The following is a 23,111-nucleotide window of genomic DNA, read 5'->3' as shown; positions in this document are numbered from 1 at the left end:
GGAATTCTTGCTCTCTCTGTGCTTCAGTTGGAATTTGAATAGCAATATCCTGACCAGTTTTCTGTCTGAAGTAGAGAAGAGAAGGTAAAAATGGACCTTGTGTGTGGGAACAGCTTCAGCCTGATATCCCTAAAGTCTGGCTGAAACTGTTTATGGTCCTGAATCCAAAAAGTACATAGGCTTCTGCTGAACTTGAAGCATCTCTGCAGAATCCCTTCTTTTGTCCAGCCCCTTAATCTCTGAAGGTTAAAAACAGCCATGAGTACTTGGACAAAAACAGTGAAAGTTTTCTTATACTGCTGTTATGGTGCCTGTGGATCAGGCAATCTGTTCCTATTGCCATCTAATTCTTGGATTTTTGGTTGCAATTTTAATTAAGAGAGTGTACATTCAATTTTTGATCTGTTCATCTAAGAATCCAAAGTTTATTTGCTCCCATCAAGTCCAAAAGCAGGTCTGTGACTGAGTTCAGTGGTTACAGGATTGTCCATGTTATTTTTCTCTTCTCCCCCACAGCCCTCCTCTTTCCCCAAGGTTCTCTTTAAAGAGTAAAACCTCCAGGAAATACAGGCCCACCAGAATCAAACAGAATCAAATAAGTTCCTAAGCTCATTTTCAGAAATAGGGTTTTTTTTCCCTTTCCTATTTTCTACCACAATCTTGCCTTTTCTTTAATAATCTGGAACTGCAGCTGCACAACAGAGTAGAATTCAGAGGTTAGAAAAAAAAAAGAAGTGTATGTTTGGGTCTTAAATTAATATACACATTAAATTATATTTAATTATGCCTTATCAATAGGCTGATGAACTTAGGTGTTTGCTGCTGCCATTGGTCATGATGCTCTGTAGCAGGCAGAGGCAGCAACTGCTGCTGATGGAAAAGAAAAGGTAGTGGAAGGAGGAGGGGAGAAGAAGGAGGGAGACGAAGGGATTGGCTGCTTTTAATGTCATTCACAGCTGCGAGCCCCGGCTCTTCCGCTGCTCCAGCTCTGGCTCTCCCTTGAACAGCTCCTAGAGAGAACAAGGCGTGCGGAGCTCGGATCACCAGCATCATGCTCCTTGGGCTTGGATCGTAGATCCCCCTCTTTGAACATTAAAATAACTCCTTCGTCTTTCAGCGTCCCAAGCAGACCCAGCGAGAAAACAAGCACGTGAGAGAGAGAGGAAAGAAAGAGGAGGAAGACGAAAATCTGCAACCAAGGGGACTAAAGCAAAGAAAAAGAGTGCTTTGCTTGCACAGCTGCAAAGTGGGAATTTAAAGAGCTGCAGAGAGAGAAATTCCAGCTCATCAGCACATACACATTGCAGAATTACAGATCCAGGTAGAAATGACATCAACAGGGAAAGAAGGCAGCGGAGCTCAACATGCACAATATGTTGGACCCTATCGTTTGGAGAAAACCCTAGGAAAAGGACAGACAGGTTGGTTCTTTTGCAGCAGCACCGGTGCTAGAGGGAAGGTGCTGTAGCAGCTAGTGAGGTGTTGGGGATGGGGTGTTTGAGGGTTCAGGTTTTCCCATTTGCTGTTTCAGTGAAGATAATATTCATAGGGGATTTTGGCCTTTATTTATTTTTAGTTTTCATTTTAATTCCTTCTTTTCTTCATTTTTTTCTTTTCTCCTTTTCTTAAAAAGAAAAGAAAAAGAAAAAAAGCCCAGGATGCTTTATGTTCATTACTCCTGCTAATGGGTGTTGTTCTGATGACAGCCAGAGTGCATGCAGAGGAAAAAAAAAGATGATCTGCTGGTGGTGAATTTTCACATCCGTTTCTTCACTGCCCTACTTAGGAGCATTTTTCTTTTTAATCAAATTATATTGAAATTAAAGGTTCACAGCCTGTAGTACCGAGGAGGTGGTGGTGGTGGTAGTGGGGGAGTCACCAGCAGTATTTCATGACATCATGATTGAAAAGGGTGTAGTCCTTAAGGTGCAGTTGGGGGGGGGGGGTGGAAATATGTACAGTATGTCTCTGGCACCGACTGCTGTGGGTATTCAGCAAATATGGATGGATGGGCTGGTGGTTTTTGTGGGTAGGGTCTGAAATAAAAGAAAAATAGAGGATCGGTAGCAGAATTCATTCTGGTTATGCTGTGTTTTTGTAGGAGGGGTTGGGAGGGGGGAAGGGAGATTATTTAATTATTTTTCTTAAAGCTTGTTTATGAAACTCGCCCCCAGCAGATTTTCCTGAATGGAACAATGGTAAGAAATATTAAAAAGAGGAAAGCGAGTGGAGGGAATTAGCAGAGAGCAGGTGCTTCTGCCCTACATGACATAATTAGATCCCCCAAATGCGTTCAAGATCTGGACTTACTGTTGCTTGCTTGGATAGCATATTCACTTCAAGGGCAGGGGAGTATTGACTGGAAGAAAAACCCTTAAGAAGAAGCCCAAATGTCTTCCTTTTCAAAATTTTTTTATTTTTAGTAACAGGTGCAGTAAGCAATGGCATCTGGCAAATTCATTGGGTTGGGATCCCCCCAAAAGTGGATTGAGACTTGAGATTATAATTTAGGGAAGGGGTAAGATCAGCCATAGGGGGGCTTCTTTGGGCATGTGGGTGTTAAGTGTTGTTCATTATGGTGGGACAATAAAACATGATGCATTGTGGTGTATTTTTTTTTTATAACCCAGCCGAGCTTTGCCCATCTGTTGTCTAAAGGATTTAATAGGCGTTTCCATCCCCAGCTGCTGCCTCTGCTCTGCCTGCTTCCTCACTGCCCTGCGTGGCAGCAGCTCTGCAGTCCGCAATTTTCTTGGGGACACAGTCAAAATCCAGATCTTTCTCTGTAAGAAGCAATGCTCTTCTGAGATGATTGATTATAACCTCCCCCCCATCCTTCCCCTCCTCTTCACAACCCCATAGCAACCGTTCAGAGACATGGATGAAGATGACATTGTCTTCTAGTGCAAGTGACTTTTATTTATATTTCTTTTTTTTTTCCCCAATCTCTTCAGTATATCAGCTGCTAAAGGTAGTTCTCTGTCACTGTTTTGGTTACCACCTTTATCCTTTGCATAGCTCAGTGGGTCTTCTGCAGTTGTGTTCTTACTAAAATCTGTTCTGATGATGGTAATGAAAATATTCTACAAGAAAAATTGTGGTGTATTGTTAATAAAACTGCCCTATTTCTGCTGATAATCCTTTCCTGAATACTCCAGGTGATCAAAGAGCCAGCTGTAGATGACAAATTCATTTTTGTCTTCATCACCATTTGCTTTTTCTCTCTCTCTCACCTTCTCAGTACCCCTCCCTCCCCCTTAAATGCAATTGTGCCTGAGATTCCTGAAAATACAGCTGCATTAACCTTTTGCTCCATGTTCTTATAGCCTGACGTTGTGGTCCTAAAGGGTTATCTGCAGCTTTGGTTATTTTTTTTCCTCTCTGCTAATCTTCCTATCTTCCTCCTAAGTGATTAGAGACGTGGGGGTGGAGAGAGAAGAACAGGATGTATTTAGAGGCTTGCTGCTGTTGGCCTCTGCAGTTATTCAACCAGCTGGACAAGGGCGAAAGTTTCCTTTTGCAGTTTTACCGTATAACTGATCTTTATAGATAAGTCTCTGCCGTTTGCACACATGAATGCACATGAAATGCACAATACATTGTGTCATAGAAGCTGGAGGTGGGGGAAGGAGGAAGAGAGATCTTGAAAGTAGCTGATGTCAGTCTGTGTCTCTCTTGTTATACCCGCCCTTGATTAATGGAATAATGCACTGAGGTGAAATCTAACTCAGTATTAAACATACATGGCTAAATATGGAAAGATGCCTTCTGGTCTTCTCGCATTTTCTGTGCTAATCACATTTGGGAGCATGCAGAATGGCATGAACAGTGTGTGGCATGTAGCTCATCCTCATCCTGCTTGTTTTGGAGGGTGAGCAGGCTACCTGCAGCATTTTAGGAAGAGGACAAGCAGTGCAATATGAGGGCCTGATTCACTGTAGTGTGATATTGTGTATCTTTGCATTTGGGTTGCAGTGGCATACAGATGAAGGAAGTAGTGGTTGTATTCATTCCATTAGAGCTTGACTTTAAAGCTTGGAAGATTAGGAGGTAATGTCTTGGAATTTTTTTTTTTTCCAAGGGGTTGAGGAAGAGTGAGAAATAAAATGTGGCAAAATGAAATGATGAATAGAAGGAAAGTGTAGGCTGTGTTGCAAAGTCCTGTGCATTTTGCAGTGATCTTCCTATCCATCATTTTTATTTGAAATAAAAAAACTATTGACTCTATAAAAGTTATTTCAGATAGGCAGGTCAAGCTTTGCTCTGAGATACACTGGCATTATACAAATATATTAATTACTCTTACCTGCTTTTACTGACATCAGAAGGGGTTTTGGGGAGGAGTGAGGGTTCATTCATAACTCAGAGCAAACTTAGAGAGGGTGTCATGGAGGGAGAACTTAATGGTAGGTAGAACACTCATTGGCTTTGTCTCTGTGAAGTTCTTGCTGACTGCCACCTTAAAAGCTGAAAAAAAGTGTTTACCAGCAGCAACCTACTGGTCCCTGCAGAGAGGTCCAGTGTATGTGGGACATTAGTGAGACCTGGTGACATTTGGCTGTGGGTGGGCAAAACTAACGGGGGAAAAACCTTCTGTTCAAATTCATGGGTAACAACTGAAAGTGTTGATTGATCAGAGATGCAAAATTTGTCCTGAGCAGCCTTCTGGGCTGGTGCGTCATGCTTGCTGAGGGTGACTGGTGCCACAAAGAGAGGATTAGGGCCTCTTAGGCAGAGAATTTGAAAGGGGACTACACGGAGCAGTGCTGTAAAATGGTTGGGCTTAGGTCTTTGCTGTTAGTGGGAATAATGCAGCATATGAATTTAATATATAATTTGAGAACCGTAGCAAGATGGTTTGCTTTTGTAATAGGTTGAATTTAGAGCACCTCTTCTTGACGTCATCTGGCAGAATACCTTATGGAATCTCTGTTTAAATGATCTTGCAAGAATACAAGAGGCATCATAATCTTGAGTGTTGTACTCAAAAAATTATTTTACAGAACTGCCAGTGTAAAAAAATCATTGTTGTGTATGTATATGGGTGTGGGGGGGAAGGTTGGTTTATCTCAGTTTCATTGGTACATTCTTTTACAGTTAATTATAGGAGGTTTTCATTGTAATTAACAGTAATGAGCAAAGGATGTGTGTCCTGTTACAGTAACACACATGGAAACAGTGTCCCTTGAGGAGCCCCAGTCATACCTGATCATGAAGCAGTGTCTTAGGCTTAGATAAAAGAGAGGCTTTTCTCCATTTGCCACTAATTTTACGTGAAACCAGCTCTTGTGTATTCCTTGCTCTATTATTTTTTTAGAATTCCACAGTTATCTCTGTTCATGTGTTTCTTTTGACCTCATTAACCCCTGTTTCACCCTTGAAACTCTTAACAGTAATTCAAACTGACTGTAGTGAATATTTATTAATGAGTGCAAAGATGAGGAACTGAAGTATGTCTTGTGAAGGTCTTCAGCATTTTGGAGGGTTTTCTTCTATTTTCATTTGACAGTCACTGTATAGGCTTCAGCATCATTGCTTGCTGTAGCATCAATTCAATGCCTAGCTGAAATTTCTAAAATGCTGATTTGTCTACAAGCAAAAAGGCATTGGTTCTAAGTGGGAGTTACTCTGTTCACATTGAGATAAACTCCATGGGAAGTTTAATGTTGCTTATCCATTTTGTTATGTTCCTTTTATTCTGTTTTAAGCCTGGTACAAAGAGTCATGCTTGAAACTCACGGCACTCTGACCTTCACGAAAAGTGTAGGGGTTCCCTTTTCTGTGTTGCATCCCATATAGCTTACAGCTGTTTTTGTGGATAACATGTTAATTATATATGAGCCATGAGTGAGGTGTTCAGCAGTGTGCTTTTGGGTTATGTAAGAACAGAAATCATTAAATTTGGGTCTTAGTGAATTTAATAGCCTTTTATTCAGTGAGAGCTTAAACGGGACGTTTCCTTACAGCCTTAACCATCTGTTTCCAAGACACTGGCAGAAACTGAAATTTGTTAATTTTTTTATTTGTCTCTGTCAAATTTGGTTGAAAACTTCAGCTCTATTCAAGGAATGTTGAGTAGTCAATGTGATCTCAGAAGCCTGGTTTCCTTAGGTAAGTAGGCTAAACAAAGTATATCCTCTTCATTCATACTGCTATAATTTTTTTTTTCTGACCCAGTGTATTGGATCTAGAGAGAATCTAAGGAGTACAGTTTTCTTCCACTTAGCTGTCTAGATGAATATGTCATTGTAAGAAGTGTTAATCATTGCAGTTTTCCTCATGGCCTTTTGAAACACACAAGCAAACAACAAGCCAGTATATATCCTAACATTATTTTCATATATATACTTTACTCTTCCTCATTATAGTCTGTGAAGACTTAAATGTTGAATTGGTAATCACAGAAATAAATACTGCAAGCAATACTGTAGGTAGTAGAGGTGTTAAGAATGAAATTTTCCCAAGAAAGGTTATGTCACAGTGACTTTCATTTAATGGATTATCAAGTAATGGTTATGAGTTTTGAGAGACTTGGTCTTTCTTAATTTTATATACCTTTGATCTAACTGTTCAAAAGTACTGTTTGCCTGCTTTACTGACTGAAGTAAACTAGTATTACCCTACCACTTGCCTGAACTGGAAAGTTCAGCTATCCCTTTTATGACCTTCACTCTTTTTATTTGTTTTGTTTAGTTTATTGTTTGAATTAGCAAATTCCTGTCTGCTAAATGCAGTGAAAATGATTTTTAACTTCCATCCTTCTGCAAACTTTGTAGGGGCATGCCGTTAGTCTTTTACCTCAATATCAGTAGGACAATTATTATGAACTTGTAGAAACAGCAGCAGGCTCTGAATTACTGTTTTTCTTTGTAAAGCACAGGAAGCTTTCTCACCCAAGAGTTGTTAAAATTTGGATACTGTCAAATGAGTAGGACTCTATGACTATGTACTTACATTTCAGATGCCAGCAGGAGCTATGGAAGCACTGATTTCAAAAATAGGGTTCTTGCACTGTTTAAGCACTTTTCTACTTTTTGCCACTGTTCTAATGCCATTTTGCTCTGCTACAGTGAGAAGGACTGAATTAGGGTGAGGAGAGAGGTTGAAGAAAGGAAAAAAGCTTCTTGTTAGACTTTACATCTTGAGAAGAATTCTTTTGATCTCTAGAAAATCTGGAATTCTGTGAGAAGACCAAGTGTAGTGTTTTAGGTGGGTTCTTACAATTCCTTTTGTAAGCTGAGTGGAGCAGGCAGTGTATGCTTTGGATTTTCCAGCATTGCAGTGTTTTTCCGTATACCATAAGTTTACTCCATACATTACATTTTGGGAAGTCTTTAATATTGTGTGCTTTTGATAGTTAAATGGTAATTGCGATGACAGTAATAAATGCCATACACACCTAACAGCTAGCAGGTAGGTAATATAGAACAAATGTAGGTAGTGGAAGAATTCCAGCTTTCAGAAAAAATTTGAAAGGAAATGAGAAGTTTGGAAATAATACCTTCTGAAGTAAAAGACATTGCATGAGGACTGTATTATGGACATAGGAGAACAGTCATAATAAGATGAGGTGCAAGCCTGCATGTAGATTTCCGTGAAGGTACAGTAAAGGCAGAGACATAAATCAATGCTCAAGTAGTGGTCCTCTTCAGATGCTAAGACGCTGTAATTTGCCCTTGTGAAGTCATTCCATATTTTAAGTTGAGCTGACTTCAGTAGAAAGATTGTCAAGTCTGTGATACACAGATGAGGGTGGATTTTTTTTGTTTGTTGTGGATTGTCCTATTAAGAAATGTCCCAAAGAAATTTTCTGGTTTTGTTTTAAACAAGCCCAAGATGTTTAGCAATCCTAGTCAATAACGCCGTTCATTCTGCTTGTGGAATATGAGGAGATTGTTTCATTTCCAGTTCATGCATAAACATTATGTTTTTCTACAAAACAGCCATAATGATCTGTAGAATAACATGAATAATTTGTTGTAAATAGTGTTCTTAATGAACTTGAACTGTCTTCATCTGCAGTGTCTGTAAATGCAGAGTGATTTCCTTTACATCCTTATTTGTTTCAGATTTTCTGGCAAACATCTATTTATATCCCCTTTCCCCAACTGTCTTTACCTCACTTATGGATTAGTTGCACTTATGCAGTATTCAGAGATTTGAATTGTGCTCTTGAATGAAGTCTGTTGGGGTATATTGCATAAGAGAGTTGCATTCTACTTGGATCATTGTGCAAGCACTTCCAATACAGATATCTGCAAGTGCAAACCAAAAATTCAGTTTTGCTGGACAGTTTGGACATGATTCCTATGAGCATCCATGTTTGGTAGATGTAGGTATTCCAGAAGGTCTTTTTAAAAGGTACACAAATGTGACCAAATGAAACTTAATTTAAAATGCCTACTTTTAGAGCATATTAACATCATTCATCCAGTTTCATTTTACTTATTCTACATTTAATTTTGAATAGGGATATAAAATTTTTATTAATTGATTATGTTTACAGACTAGAAACATTACTAATAAAAATATCTTAAAAACCACACTAAAAAAATAACCCAGAAGATTTTTTCCATTGCTTCATAGCTTTTGAAAGTTGGGTTTAAGTGGAGTTTAGGTGGAACAGCAGAATTTGTTTTGGTTCCTTTCACAGAAGTGCATTACTGGCTATTGATGTAGCTGCAAGCATTTTGTTCTTGGATGTGTCGTTTGTGGCAGAGATGCCTAGGAGGGTGCAGTTGTCCTGTGGTCTGTATAAACAGGAATACACTGATTCTTTTGTAATGACCTTGGGATAAAGTTTTTAAAGGCCATTAAATGCAAGTATGTCATGAGACTAAGGATAGAAAGCAATATGGCCAAAGAAGGTGAATGATGGTGTGTGTTTAAGCACATGCAGGTACATTCTCTTGCAAATGGTACTGTTGCCTTCATAGAGGGCAGAGTAACCTTCAGGCTGGTGCAGGTGGCTGGTGCATGGTTGCTCAGTGCTGGAGTTGGTAGAGTAGGATGCTTTCCTTGAATTGTTAGTGCTCTTGGTTTTGTTTTGAGAAAATGATTTTATTATTTCCTGAAGGCCACAGAGACATATGTCAGCTGATATAAAGTAGCCCTAAATAACTCTTTCATGGAGTTCTAATGGCCAAGCTTACTGTTTTGCACCCCATTGCTGTGCCAAGCAGTTTCTGCCTTTTAGACTTTTGTTGTACCTACTTTGGCTTCCTTTATAAAGATTGCTGCTTGCTTAGAAGGACAAGAAATATTTTAAATTTTTTTTTTCCACATAAACATTTTTAATTTTGGATGGGGTAAGGTTAGACAGGAAGGGACTGTTCTTTGTGTAGCTCACCGCAGATAACAGGCTGCTTTTCAGTTTCTTATCTAATATCCAACTACTGATATTCAGTGATTTTATAATTAAGGAGTCTGGAAGAAGGTAGATAACTTGCTAGCTACTGACCTAAGGAGATTATTGCTGGTGAAAACTTTGCACTCAGATTTGCAAATCAACTGATAGCAGATGGGTTAATGCAGGGTGCAGGGGGATATTGAGGAGAGAAATAAATCATAGTCAGGTGGCTTAGGGTGGGGTGCAAGTACTATGTATTTTTCTTGTTAAAATGTTACAACACTATGTGGGAATTATAGGCATGATAATATTTCCAGTGAAGTACTTACCTTTAATTTTTTTTTTTTTTAAAGAAGGAAAACTGTTTTCAGGCATCCATTTAGTAAGTGTTCTTCTGGCTCTCTACTTCTACTTACAAAACAACACGCTGTCTTTATATCCTGAGGCTTTTGCAATTTTGATTTGCTATCTTTTGCCAGTATATCCTTTATGTGGGAGAAAACAAATCAGTGTGGTAATGTATATATTTTTTAATAATGTCTACATTACCTATGTGTTAACACACTCTGTTTTTGCAGTGTCATTCCTCTGTGTGTTCAGCTTTAAATGCCATAAACTGATTCTCCTTGTATTTCATCTATTAAAAGCACTACTGACTGCAACAGAAGTAATGGAGGAGCTGGTTTCTGGAAGAAGCAAGCTGGACTGGACCAAAAATATATTAACTTTTTACTGTTTGTCTAAAGCCTACTCTTAGAACTATTATGTTTCAGTCTGCCAAACTGGAACAGCTGCCAATGAGAATGTACCGGGTCTTCACACTGACCTAGCAGACAATGATGATGAAATTGCTTGGCTCTTTATCTTCCATTCTTTTTCTTAATTGTTTTAAGTGTGGCTAACAGTGTAGACACTAGATTTCTACACAGATACTCCTATTGGAAAAGTGATTGTTTTGTTGCTTTGGTCCAGGATGAGGCACACCAAAGCCCAGGTTCATAGTGTTGGCTCATCTGGTTTACAAGAATATCATTTATGAGGAAGAGGGACCTGCAAGAACATATTTGCAGCTAAACATGAGCTAGAGATGTACAATTTCCTTTTAAAAAATTCTAGTTAAAAAAAAAAAGAAAAGTCCTGCTCTGATGAAGTCTGGGCTCGTCTAGCGTAAGACTTTGCTAAGACTACTGCATTTTGTTGCATTTGAATTAAAGCACAAGTTTAAGTGGGAAAACAAGACTTCATATCCCAAATCTTTGTGGTGTGAAATGCACTGTGTGGGATGCTAAAAATATTCTGATGTCTTTGCTGACTGCTTGCCAGCCGAGGATTGGGGTACTTATCATGCCAGCCATTTGCCCTGGGTGAGTTTCATTCTGTGAGTGTGTGAATTCCTTTTAATAACTGTGACCTGTCCCTAATATTAAGGAATGAATTTGACTCTTAAAGATTTTTACCATACTAGAATCTCTTAATCTCTCCCAGTATTCTATTACAAAGCTCTCATCATGTTTTCAGGTTCTAAATGATGGGTAGCTTGGCTGTCATGTTGAGACAACCTGCTGGCAGCAGGTACAGGTTTGGTCTGTGGTTTTCTTTTTGAAGTCTATGTCATCTGGTTTTTTTGTTTGCATTTTTGTGGGTTTGTTGGTTGGTTGGGGCTTTTTTTGGTTGCTTTTGGGGTTTTGTTTGTTTATCTTTGTTTTAAACTTTGACGTTACCTTGCCTCTTCAAATTGGAAACTGGTCCAAGGATTGTCATCCTAATTTAGAGGCTACTAGACAGATATTTGGTTCTTTCTACAGCTGCAATCTCTTAGAGAAAATTAATTAAGACCCTAGGAAGGTATTCTCAGAAAATTTTCGGGTATGTTACAGTTCCAAGGCTGAGACCCTTAATCATTTAGGCCCTATTTATCTTACTGCTAAGAGCTGGTAGAAATACTCAAGGACATAGCCCATATCTAAATAAGCATATATTATCATCAGAATTTTTTTTTTAACTGTATGGTCATGGTAGACTGAAAAACAAGGTACTTTTATGGTTTTCTCCTACTTATACAAGATGCTTTGTCTTTGGGAAATTAATGCTGATGCACTGTATGTCCTTGGACAATTACTTTATCTTAGGTGTACTTTTTTTTCTTCCACATTTCATGTGTCTTGCCTAGTTTGTGAACTGAGGGGAGGGATAATTTGTGTTACATTATCTGCATGTAATCCCTTTCATGCTAAGGCATTAATCCTAGTGAGGCCTTTGTGTGTGAACAGGAAGTTCCATTTAAATATAGGAAGAAGCTCCTTCACTGTGAGAGCGGGTTGCACCTGGCACTGGTTGCCTAGAGATGTTGGGAAGTCTCCTTCCTTGCATCTATTCAAATGCAGACTAGATAAAGCCTTGAACAGCCACTCCAGCTGACTGTGCTTTGACCAAGGGTGTTGATCTAGATGATCTCCAGAGATCACTTCCAGCCTCAACTCCTCTGCTAATCTGTGTTATCCTGTGCAGCTAAACCATAACTTGCTCAGTGAACTGTAAAACTACAGAACTCTTGTGTTCTCCAGTTTTGTACCCTATATTCCCCTGCTCCTGGTCTTTCTCTGTCCCTTGCCTCTTGGACTAGGTGAGGACAATGTCTGGGGCTCATTTGGAGCTGTCTCTGCTGCTTGTCTATTTTTTTCTCTTGAAATACATTAAGGATTAAATCACAATTGAGCTTTCCAAAGTGGGAGTGATAGTTTGAACCTCCTAGGGTTTTTTCCACAGACATTCAGCACTTTCCATTAAACTTGTAGAATCTTAGAGACTTAACCTTGCTCTTTCAAACTTGGTTGAAACTTGATAGTGGGTTCTGATGTTTTGGGGGATTTGCAGACAGACAGCTGTAACATTTAAATTTTATTTCCTTAAAAAAAATCAGGTTAACAGAAAGCTGTTCTAAACAGCTCAGCTTCTCTAATCTTGATTTGGTTTTGAGGGCCATGACATGCTGCTATGGCAGATCAAGATTGCTGCAATACAGCTGCTCTTCAGATATTGCTCTCACCTTGGTTAAGGTTTCTATACCAAAGTTAGAAGGAAAAAGTGGTTCTAATAGCACATTATGATTCCCTAATGCTGGGGGAATCCCCAGACAACTTGACAAGCTGGATTCCTGCCTACTCTCTGCTGCTGGAGCAGTGCAAAGCAAGGGCAATGGAGACTTGAACTTGGTCATTTCTGTTTCCAAGCTGAGCTCAGTGCTCGGGGAGTGTGGGAAGAAGGGAGCCCTCTCTGTGTTTCCTCCATGTATCCATTTTGGTACAGTGGCAGTATTTGAAGTAGTCTTTCCTGCAGAAAGCTGAGAGGAAGACTGAGAGCTGTTTGTGTTTGCAATGCCTGTCTGTACAAAATCGTCACCAAAGACAAAGCCAAGTATTATATTAGAACTTGGCAGTGGCACAGGCACTATCGCCCTATTAAACACAAGCATTTGTTTTTTTGTAAAGACACGGCTATGAGTGGCACATCTTTTAAGATTCCTTACGCTTTGTGAGCACCAGCCTTCACGTTTGTCATTATCCTTTGAAACTAATTAAATCTACCCTTTTCCCCCCAAACTTCCCACTCCTGTAAATCAGTAAAGCTTGATTAAAATCAGTGATTATCGACAATAAAGAACGATCTGTCCTAGAGTTTCTGGGTTTTGTCCCATGCTGCTTTGCATCTGGGTTTGTGGTTTATTTCATTGCTCATATTTATGAAATTACATCTCTTTTACTTCTGGTTGTTTCCTGATTGCAATGAAGACATTACTTAGGCAAATTCCCCACTCAGTTACATCTGTGCAGTCTCAGTGACTTCAAGGCCTTGCTCAGGTTTATCTGAGAGGGGAGTTTGACTCATGAGTAAGCTTCTCATGGATGGCAGCAGAGGCAGACCTCTGGCAGTGTTCTAGTTAAGAGCAGCCTAGGAATACATCTCTGCAATGAATATTCAAGCAAATTAGAGCAGAGTGGAATGATACTGTAAGCAAATTCAATTCATACTAAAAATACAGGTCCAGCATTTTACAAATTACTATATTTCATCCTTAAAGCAGAAGTCTGTCTGCTCAGCTAACACAGAAATTAAGCCAAGCAAATGTTTTAATACTTTTAGTAGTAATTCTTTAGTATTCCATACATACATGTACTAAAATTACCCAACCAGTCCTCATTAAGTTTCAGGATAGAGAAGATGTCCTTACATTTATCATTACTGTATTTTTGCTAGGGAAAGGAACAACCAGACTACCAGCATGATTGGGACAGTTGCCATCTTTGTTAACAGGAAGCTTGTCCTGTTCAGACAAAACACTGCAAAAATAGGCAGAGTTTCTGAATCTGTGTCCTTTATGCTGTCATCACCATTAATCTTATCACCACTGAATTAGGCGAGTTATGGCTGCAAAGCCTCTTTAGCTCCACCATTTCTTATTTATTCTCAGTGCTTTGGTGCCTGTGGCTCTGTGGAACCAGGTAGGCTGTGGACTGCTTCACAAGAATTCTTAGCAACCTTGATTAGAATAGGAAAATTAACATCATATTTATTGTTTGAGTGTCTGCTCTACTGCAGATTTCTGAAGAGTTCATCTGAGGGGAGAAACTCATGTGCTGTAGGTCTTTTTCTTCTCATTGAAATGGTGGAGATTGAAAACATGGCAAGGCCAAGGGTCTGGATCAAAGGGTATGTGTAACTTGCAGTCAGAGGTGGAATTCTAGCACTGGTGGGTAGTGCTATTCTCTTCTGGCACAAAGAGCAGTGAATACAGGGCAGTGAAGGTTGGAGAAGTGAACCAGAGCACCTAAGAACCTTGCCCTGTGTAGAAGTCCCGTCTTCCCCATCTTTTACCTTATTATTTACTTGTAGCAGATGTGCCTTTGTTTTGGTCTCTTGATAAACTCTTCATCAGCTACAAATCAATATGGTGTGTCAGATATGGATAAGCTGAATATTTTTATACATAAAGCATTGTACACTTTGTGTATGTGAGACTTCATTTCAGGGATGCTTTGGGGTTTTTGTGTGTGTGTGTACACAAAATACCAACCTTCTGCTTGATCCTGTAGAGTTCTAATTCTCTTGTGCAAGATTATTCTGTATTCTCAAGGCTTCTAGGATTAAAGGTACTGAACTTCTCAAAGGATTGGGTCATTATTTGTACTCTTGTGATCTCTGAAATGCTACAGAGTCCTAGCTGGGACATTTCTTGGCTTCAAGAGTAGTAGAGATGTGTACAATACAGGGTCTGTTCATGTCTGTGCAGTTATAAGGCAGATTATTCAGAAACAATAACTATGTGGCCTTCACTGGCCTTAACAGGCTCAGTCACTGACTTGGGGTGGAGCCTTTGGCAAGTAAAAAATTATAATTTTTTTTGTGATGCCCTGCTGTAAAACTAAGATAATTCTTGACTTCCCTTTGGGATTGACAGGGTTAGCCAGTTAGCATAGATAACTTTTTCAGAAATAAAAAGCATCATGAAAAGGGCTGGGATAACCCTACAATTTAGGCCTCTCCTCTCCTCTCCTCTCCTCTCCTCTCCTCTCCTCTCCTCTCCTCTCCTCTCCTCTCCTCTCCTCTCCTCTCCTCTCCTCTCCTCTCCTCTCCTCTCCTCTCCTCTCCTCTCCTCTCCTCTCCTCTCCTCTCCTCTCCTCTCCTCTCCTCTCCTCTCCTCTCCTCTCCTCTCCTCTCCTCTCCTCTCCTCTCCTCTCCTCTCCTCTCCTCTCCTCTCCTCTCCTCTCCTCTCCTCTCCTCTCCTCTCCTCTCCTCTCCTCTCCTCTCCTCTCCTCTCCTCTCCTCTCCTCTCCTCTCCTCTCCTCTCCTCTCCTCTCCTCTCCTCTCCTCTCCTCTCCTCTCCTCTCCTCTCCTCTCCTCTCCTCTCCTCTCCTCTCCTCTCCTCTCCTCTCCTCTCCTCTCCTCTCCTCTCAACTGGACCATACAGCCTGGTCTCTCCAGGGGATGATATCTGTTTATGCTGTATTTGTCTTCCATAGCTTCTTCCTTTTGATTATTGAAATACTAATGTATAAATGCAGAAACTTCTGTGTCTGCATTGAAAACTGAAGTTGTTCTAACTATCTGATAAAATAGAAAAATTGCTTTGATGTTCCCATTTTGAGAATGTGTCTATGCTGACTTTAGTTGCTTCTTTCCTTAGGGGCATTTGTCCCTGATCTCTCAAACAAAATGTCACTGAATAAAACTGTGTATGATGCTGTGTGTTCTAGTTACAAAAGATTTATAACTTGGTCACTTTTATTAATGCCTCTGTGGAGCTGGTGGAATTCTACTGCAGTGTTAAAATGCAGCAGTTTCATTTTCCTGCAGGCAGCAGCCCTCTGGTGGTGTGCGTTTTTTTCTTTTTTTTCTCTTTTTTTTTCTTTTTTTTTTCTTCCTTTTAAGTCGTCTTTGGAGATTCGGATAGACTGATAGAGAAGCCTTTAAAAGTGCCTCAAATTAAGCTGCCACATAGTCTCATATCTCCTCTCTTTGCCTTTCTAGTCCTCACCTCATCACTACCCCCACCTAAATTTGCAAGTGGAATGTAAAAGACAAAGAAAGGTTAAAAAATTAACCCCGTGGATAATACTAACAGTCTTATTTGGCAAACTGATATTTACCAAATACTATTTGCATAAGTTTCAGCTCCCAGAACTACTGCCTGGAAAGGGTATAGGTCGGTGTGAAGTGGGTGGCTCAGCTCCTGGGTTATTCTGAAGACTAGACTGTTAGGAATGCAGGCATTTCTGAGGAGGCTGCTGATGAACTTGAAAATTGAAATATCAAAGAATTTTTTAAGGGATGACCTTAGGAGTCTGTTAAATGGGCGTTAAAGATAGTCATATTGGAAATTACTGTCTGGAAAATATATTTTGGCTGATGGGGAAGGAGAATCTTCTCATCAGTGCCCTAGGAGTGAAATTTACCCTTTTGCTAGTAAGAGATACAGCTATAACTTGAGTCCCACTTAATACCTATTTTGAAGTACTAAGTTATGTTCTGGGAGGTAAAAATGGGACTTCAGAAAACAGATAAAATAAAATATTGCTCCTTACTATTTTTGAGATAATAAGCCAGAGTTTTGTGCAAATGAATTTTGAAATTATTAAAGCTGTGCCAGAGATGCATTTGGCTTGTTTCCTTTCCAGGACTACAGTAAATGTCAAAATCATGCTGTATCTGTGACTGTGCTACTGCGTAAATACTCTGTAGGAAGACATGCACTTTTGTTAACAATTGAATGCTGAAGGGTTTATGGCAAATAATTCCAGTTAAGATTAGTTGTTTTAAAATGTACTGGTTTTTGACTGTGGGGTTTGAAACCTGTGTTTGTAAAGTGAAAACAAAGTTACTGCTTAGGTTTCTGTGTTCTTTGTTTTGTTTGTAGGGGTTTTTTTGCGGTTTTTTTTTGGTTCATCTTAAAGGAGAAAGGGATCGGTAAATAAAAAGCATTAATATACAGAATAACTTCTGTTATTGTAAGTGCTGAACAGTGACTGTGGCGTGTGAGCCCTTGGCAGTATTTGCTTGAACTTGATACTGTGGACAGCAGGTAATACAAATTTGAGGCCTTACTTGATAATGCTTTAGGTCACTTGTGATATAATTGCTGAAAATTATCAAGAGACATTTGTGCCAGCTAAGATATGTGATGCAAAAGTGTTGTTTCAGCCATGATGCTTTTGGGTGTGTAAGTCTTGGCTCTTTTTTCTGGTTTTGCCTTGGTGAGGAAGCAAAGGTCCAGCCTAGAGCACAGTGTGGGGGCAGTCTGAGCCGTGCAAAGAACTCTTAAGTGCATGTAGATTATATATTAGAGGGGCAGTGACAATTTATGACCTTTAATACTTGCAGTTAACATGGGAGAAATAGGAGAGGTTAAGGCATGACTAGTTCTTCCCTAACCCACAATCTCCAAAACATGATTTTATTTTTGCTTATTTAGATTCCTGTTTGTGATTTAAAACATAGCACTGTAACACATGCTGCAGTAGGTTATTGGTCATTTTTTGGAGGCAGAAAAAAAATTGGTTATTGCCTACTCAGGCATGTTAAAAGAAGAAAGGGGGAAAAAAAAGATCTTGGGCCCTTCATTTTCTTTTTCCTCAGTGTGCTTGTTAATTTGGCAGTGAGAGGCCCAATGTGAACAGCTTTCTGCCATCCAGTGGAGAGGGATACCAGTTTTTAAACTAAATCCATAAAAAGAATAACAATGCAAAAGCTTCAGTAAACAAATGAACTTTATAAAAAACCTGAATTGTCCCTGTTTTGCCCCAAGCTTAGGGTAGTTCAAAGGTTTAAAACAAAAAAAAAAAAAAAAAGAAAAAATGAATTACTAGGCTGTGGATGAGGTGAAAGCAAGTCATATTTCAATTCAAAAAGCGAAGTTATCCTCGTCTACCTCCATTTATTTTCTCTAATAAAAATCTCAAAATATGTTTGTTTCCAGCCTAAAAATGGATTCAAGTGGTTTATGGCCATTGCTGAAGGTAGGGTGTTGAACATGGTAAGACTTTTGTGTTGATCCCAACACAGCTGTACATGCATCCTAGGAACAATTAAATCACCAAGACTTTATTCCCTAACCTGAACAGGGTAGCAGCTATGATTATAGTGTCAGTAGTCTGGCTCAAATGTGCAATTTCTTTGGTTTCCTGTTGTCTCTTAACTTGCAAAAATACTGAGATTTGAAGGGAAACTGTTTAAAACTCATTTGGCTTCTTACTGGTTCTGTTTTTGTGACTGGGTACACCTGGTACTGTGACCTTTGCAATGCAATTCTTGCCATTCTAATGTCTGTCCTGCTGGGAAGTTGCACAGATCTGCTGTTTCTCCACATTTTGGAAGTTGTGTAATGTGAGGCAATTCATATGCAAAATAGTATTTAAATATCAACTTAAACCAACACTGTCCTGTAGTTTTTGGGTTCTTCTGGTTATAAGAGGCTGTTTTTTTTTTTTTCCCTAAACACTTTTTTTGTTTAATGTTGCAACTCTGATGCTTCATTGATGTTTCTTTGGATTTACAGCAATTTTACACAGCAGAGTAGTACAATACCCTACTGTGGACCTTGTTGTCTTCCACATGTTCTTATAGGAGTCACCGTTACTGAAGTCAGCAAATGGGTTCTACTGGAAAGCTGTTTCAAGTGAGGATATTTTGTAGTTGCTCTCCTGAATTACATGTAAACAACTTCATTAAAGACTAGGCCGTAAGCAGTAAAACTATAGGTAGAAATAATAGTCCAATAGGATTTCATTATAAGCTATACCAGGAAAAACCCGCCCCATGATGCTTTCTCTTGTCAGCTGTGAAGCTTATTTAAAATGACATATACTGCTGAAGAGAAGCATTTAGTAATTGAAATGTAAGTGGGTGACAAAGAAACAATACATATGCAGCAGCTTTTTTTTTTTCCTCCAGTTTTGTGTTTCCATCTCTGTCATAGTAGCACCTGTTGACATTGTTGGAAGTAACTTTTTTGGCTTTCATATTTCTCTGGTGCTATATTAAACCTTTATTCTTTGGCATTCAGCAAGTCAGTGGTATAGGATCATCTTACTGCTCACCCTTTGATTTTTCACTCTTTCCCTGTGGCAACTTTTCCTGCTAGATGCATGTGGATTTAGCTTGATTCCCAGCCTTGCCAGCAGCATTGTAAAATCGAACTGTAGCATTTGAAAATACTGCTCTGTTGAAAAACAAACTGGAGCAATCCAGACTTGGATTTCAAAGTGAATGGAAAGATCTTGATCCATGCTGCTTTGCAAGCTCAGCACCACAGAGTGTGATTGACTGTGAGCTCACTCATATTATGAAACACTGACGGGTATTTAGTGTAATAACAGGCTGGAAAAGTGGGATATGTGAGATCATGAAGAAGCCCGGAGTCTGTCTCTCTTCACAGGCAAATTGGTGCTTTGCTTATGCTGTTTTTAAAATGGTTTGTTAGTTCTGAGTCTATTGAGTCTTACTTTAGATTTCCATTGCTTCACAGGAAACACAGTTTAACCATGGGTTACTCCAGGAATAGCCTGAGTTTGTATCCCATAATCTTAGTTGGAGTTGATTTATTTTATATAGTGTAACTGAAATATCAGATTTGGTGACTGTGGGCTAGATCCTGAGCTGGTACTATTTGGTTAAGAGCCTTGGATTCCATGCTGCTGGACTGACTCTAGTTATGGATTTGACCTTCTATGTAAAGGCAGAGACTAAACTTTTTAAATTTGGGAAAGGGCCTAGATGTTGAATTTTCTTGTTTCAAACGTTGTTACCTGACAAAAGTGCAAAACTAAAAACATTATGAAAGGTTTTGGTGTCTGAAGTTTTAGATATTGCACTCTTTCTGCAGAGAGGTGCATATTTTTTTCAGTCTTTGAAAAGGCCTTTCTGTAACCTTGACTGGGTTTTTCAACTTTCTTTATGTAAGTGATCTCTGAATTTATAGCAACTGTATTTCTATGTTGCTACAATAGCCACAGCTTGGATATTGCCTCTGTTCTGAGCTATCCACAAATGCCTACAGTTCTCTTAGACAACTGACCTTTGGGCCTAGAATTCTTACACTTGACCTCTAGTCCAAAAATTACTTTTTTTTTGTCTCAAGAGATCTCAATAAAAATCTGTATGAGGAGGTTTATTTCATCTGACTGTTGGCAGCAGGAAGTGGTAAGGAAGGGGAAGTCAGTAGTTCAATTTCTTGCTGGAATTAAATCCTTGAGAAAATAAGGACAGTCCTTTATTTGAGGTTTACTTGGTACCTTCCTAGTACTTAGCTTGCTCCACATCAGCCTTCATAATTTTTGTACTTCATTTTCATTAGAAGGCCTATTAATTTTGCATTAATACCCATTGATAAGGAGTCATGTGATGAAACACACAGTTAAACAGAGGTAAGATTTTAAGTCTGAGGCTTAACCATCTTTGAATTTCGGGATAGTGAATATAGGAAAAGTGCTTTTTTGTTCCAGAACTGTACATAACCACATACTTACTATTCTGTGAATGAGATGCAAAACTCATCAAGGGCCTGTCTTTTAGATCTGTCTTGGCCATTGTCCAACATCTCATGCTATTTCACACCATCAACTAGTTCTACTTGTGTATGTTTATGCTGCAGTTTCTAACAAGGCAAGAAGAGGGCTCCCAGACTGCTGTGGTGGGTCAGGATGATACCTGGATTTACTAATTTAAAAGGGTCTTGGTTGTCTCTTTCCTGCACTGCTGTCAATTTTAGACAGTCTAGTTCTTGATGAGCACAACAGGAATGTTGGGATGAAACAAGGTTTTTTGTGTCAGGCTGGTGTTCCCTCTTGTTACAGTATGGTGTAGTAGATTTGTTCAATGGTCAGTTGTAGAAATGCTGCAGCAGCTGACTTCAGAATCACCAGTAGTAGGATTATTTGGTTTGGTTTTTTTTTTTTTTGCCTCTGATATCTTGGTTAGTAATTGCCTTCTGTGTCAAAGATTACCAGTTGATTTTTATTCTAATATAGGGATATGAATCTATTCCCAATATCCATCTGTACTTTGGATGGATGTAATTTTATGTTGCCCCAAGTGAATGAAAAGAAGCATCAAAATCCTTTTCTCCTTTTCCTTCCTTCTCTATTTAAAACTTTATTCACTTTTATTTTGTAGAGATAACATTATGTCCTGGTATTAAGGGGGCATTTTTAATGTATCATCTCTATCTTTCGTCATCCTATGTTTGTCTAACATTATCTAGTATGCCTCTTTTTAGTCTGATCATCAAAACTGGCTATCTGGATATTTTCATTTTATCCTGGTATGATCCTCATGCACTCAGTGTTTTTGCTGCTAGTCTCTTAATGTTACCTATTTCTGCTATGCATTTTTGAGGTCAGTATTCCAGTTGGGGATGTATCATTGATTTATACATTGGCATTATCTAGTTCTCAAGTACAATTTTAGATTTAATTGTTCAACATTTTGTTGTCAGTTTTGATTACCTCTGCACATTGAGTTGATATTTTTACTGTGCTGTCTGAAGTAATGGTCTCTTCTTGAATGACTCCAGTTAACTTGGGAGTCAGAAGTGTATATTACTACTTCACATTAGTCTTTCTATTATGCATGTATTGACCCTGAATTTCATCTACAGTTATGCTGTCTTTCCACCAAGCTTTAATACTTCATTGTTTTAAGTGCTCAAGTGAGACTTAAGTATTGGTCTAGTGCTATCCTACTGTGCAAGGGTAAATTTCACCCTTTATGAACTGATGCATCCTGTCACATTAATCAGGGATGTACTGTGGATTTCCTAGGGCAATAGAAAGGATCAAATTTCCCAATTAACCCCTTCAGAACTGAATTAAATGTTGATGCCAGATCTAGAATGTGTAACACAAACTTGATATATCATGATCTGTAGTTCTGGTGATCTATCTCAGTATGACTATAGAGGAAACTTCAGCAGTAGCAATCTACTTGAAATATCCCAAGGTTGAAAAAGTCACAACTGGTGTATCCAGGGGTTAAGAGATTTGTAGCATTTTCTTCTGTTCCTTCCTCTGTTTGTAAAATAGGTCTTTGTCAAAGCAGGTCCATAAAGGTTCCCCCAGCTAACACATTGAGTTTGAAGGGACTCATTTATGCCCATCTATCCTTTTGCTTTTATTAAAAGGAAAATCCATTTCTTCTCTGCTGTTTCATGGAAGAGTTTCTAGGTAGGTGAGAAAATGGCTGGACATGAGCAGGTTTGATTGCTTTAGTTACCTCTGATTTTGAGAGTCATTTCTCGACACTTCTGTTTTGTCACTTGTAATGTTGATAATGTGCCTCACACAAACTACTTTGAAAGGTGAAGACTCAGTATACTATAGAAGCTCAGGATTTTTTTTTTTAAAGTATAGTGTTTCATAATGTACAACAGGGTCTGCTGATGTCTGTTTTGGTTTTCTGTTGTTCACTGAAAATATCGAGAAACTGACAGACCAAATAAAGCGTTTCTCCTCCATATCCCCTAAATGAGGGAGGAAACGTTCTGAAGATGATTCTTTTTCCTGCTTCCCCAAAGAACCCAAACAAAATAAAACTGCAGTATAAAGGGTATAAAAATGTGAATAGACAGAAGAATTTTTTGCATCCCTTCAAGCTTATTACTATTATTGTTGCTATTGTTGTTATTATTGTTGTTATTACTAATATTATTATTATTATTTATTATTTATTATTATTATTATTATTATTATTATTATTATTATTATTATTATTATTATTATTATTGTTATTTTGGTGCTTCTGGTTTGGGAAGAGAACTTGTTGTGTTCAGTGGTCACTGATTGCTGTAAAATTGGCAAACTGTCCAGCTGTTCAGTGGATGCTTGTCTGATCATGGAAATCCCTTATGAAGTAGAGCGGGGGAAAAAGAGTAGAACATGCTGGTATCTTAGTGGATTTAGTTTTACACAGTAGTAGTGGGTATGCTAAACATTCAGTGACTCTTTTACTTAGCAATTTAGACTAAACCCCATAATTATTTAATGAGCAACTTCCCTCTTTCTATCTCATTTGTTTTGATCCCTAACCCCCAGAAGTGCTGGCTTCAGGGTCTATGTAAGTCATGGCTTAGTCTGTGTACTTGCTGCCCACCCTGGGTATTGTGTACGTTGTCTTATTTATTAGCCTTTGTTTTTCTAATCTGTGAAATTTTTGTAGGGAAGGAGGAAAGAAACAGGATCTTTAAGTGACAACCCACAGCTCCTCTTAACTAGTG

At 38.8% G+C, this 23,111-nt stretch overlaps 1 protein-coding gene across 1 annotated transcript in view; it reads left to right on the top strand.

Moving 5' to 3' along the window:
* Positions 1 to 992: 992 nt before the first annotated feature.
* Positions 993 to 23,111, top strand: part of BRSK2 (BR serine/threonine kinase 2) — a 310,856-nt gene continuing 288,737 nt past the window's right edge. Inside the window, exon 1 of the mRNA XM_069016976.1 lies at positions 993 to 1,421. Within this exon, the coding sequence (XP_068873077.1) occupies positions 1,328 to 1,421 (94 nt within the window). The 5' untranslated portion in view covers positions 993 to 1,327. The remainder of the gene's footprint in view (positions 1,422 to 23,111) is intronic.

Source organism: Aphelocoma coerulescens, chromosome 5, assembly GCF_041296385.1.
Source record: "Aphelocoma coerulescens isolate FSJ_1873_10779 chromosome 5, UR_Acoe_1.0, whole genome shotgun sequence".
In the NCBI taxonomy this organism is placed as follows: domain Eukaryota; kingdom Metazoa; phylum Chordata; class Aves; order Passeriformes; family Corvidae; genus Aphelocoma; species Aphelocoma coerulescens.
This window is presented reverse-complemented; position numbering and strand designations above follow the sequence as displayed.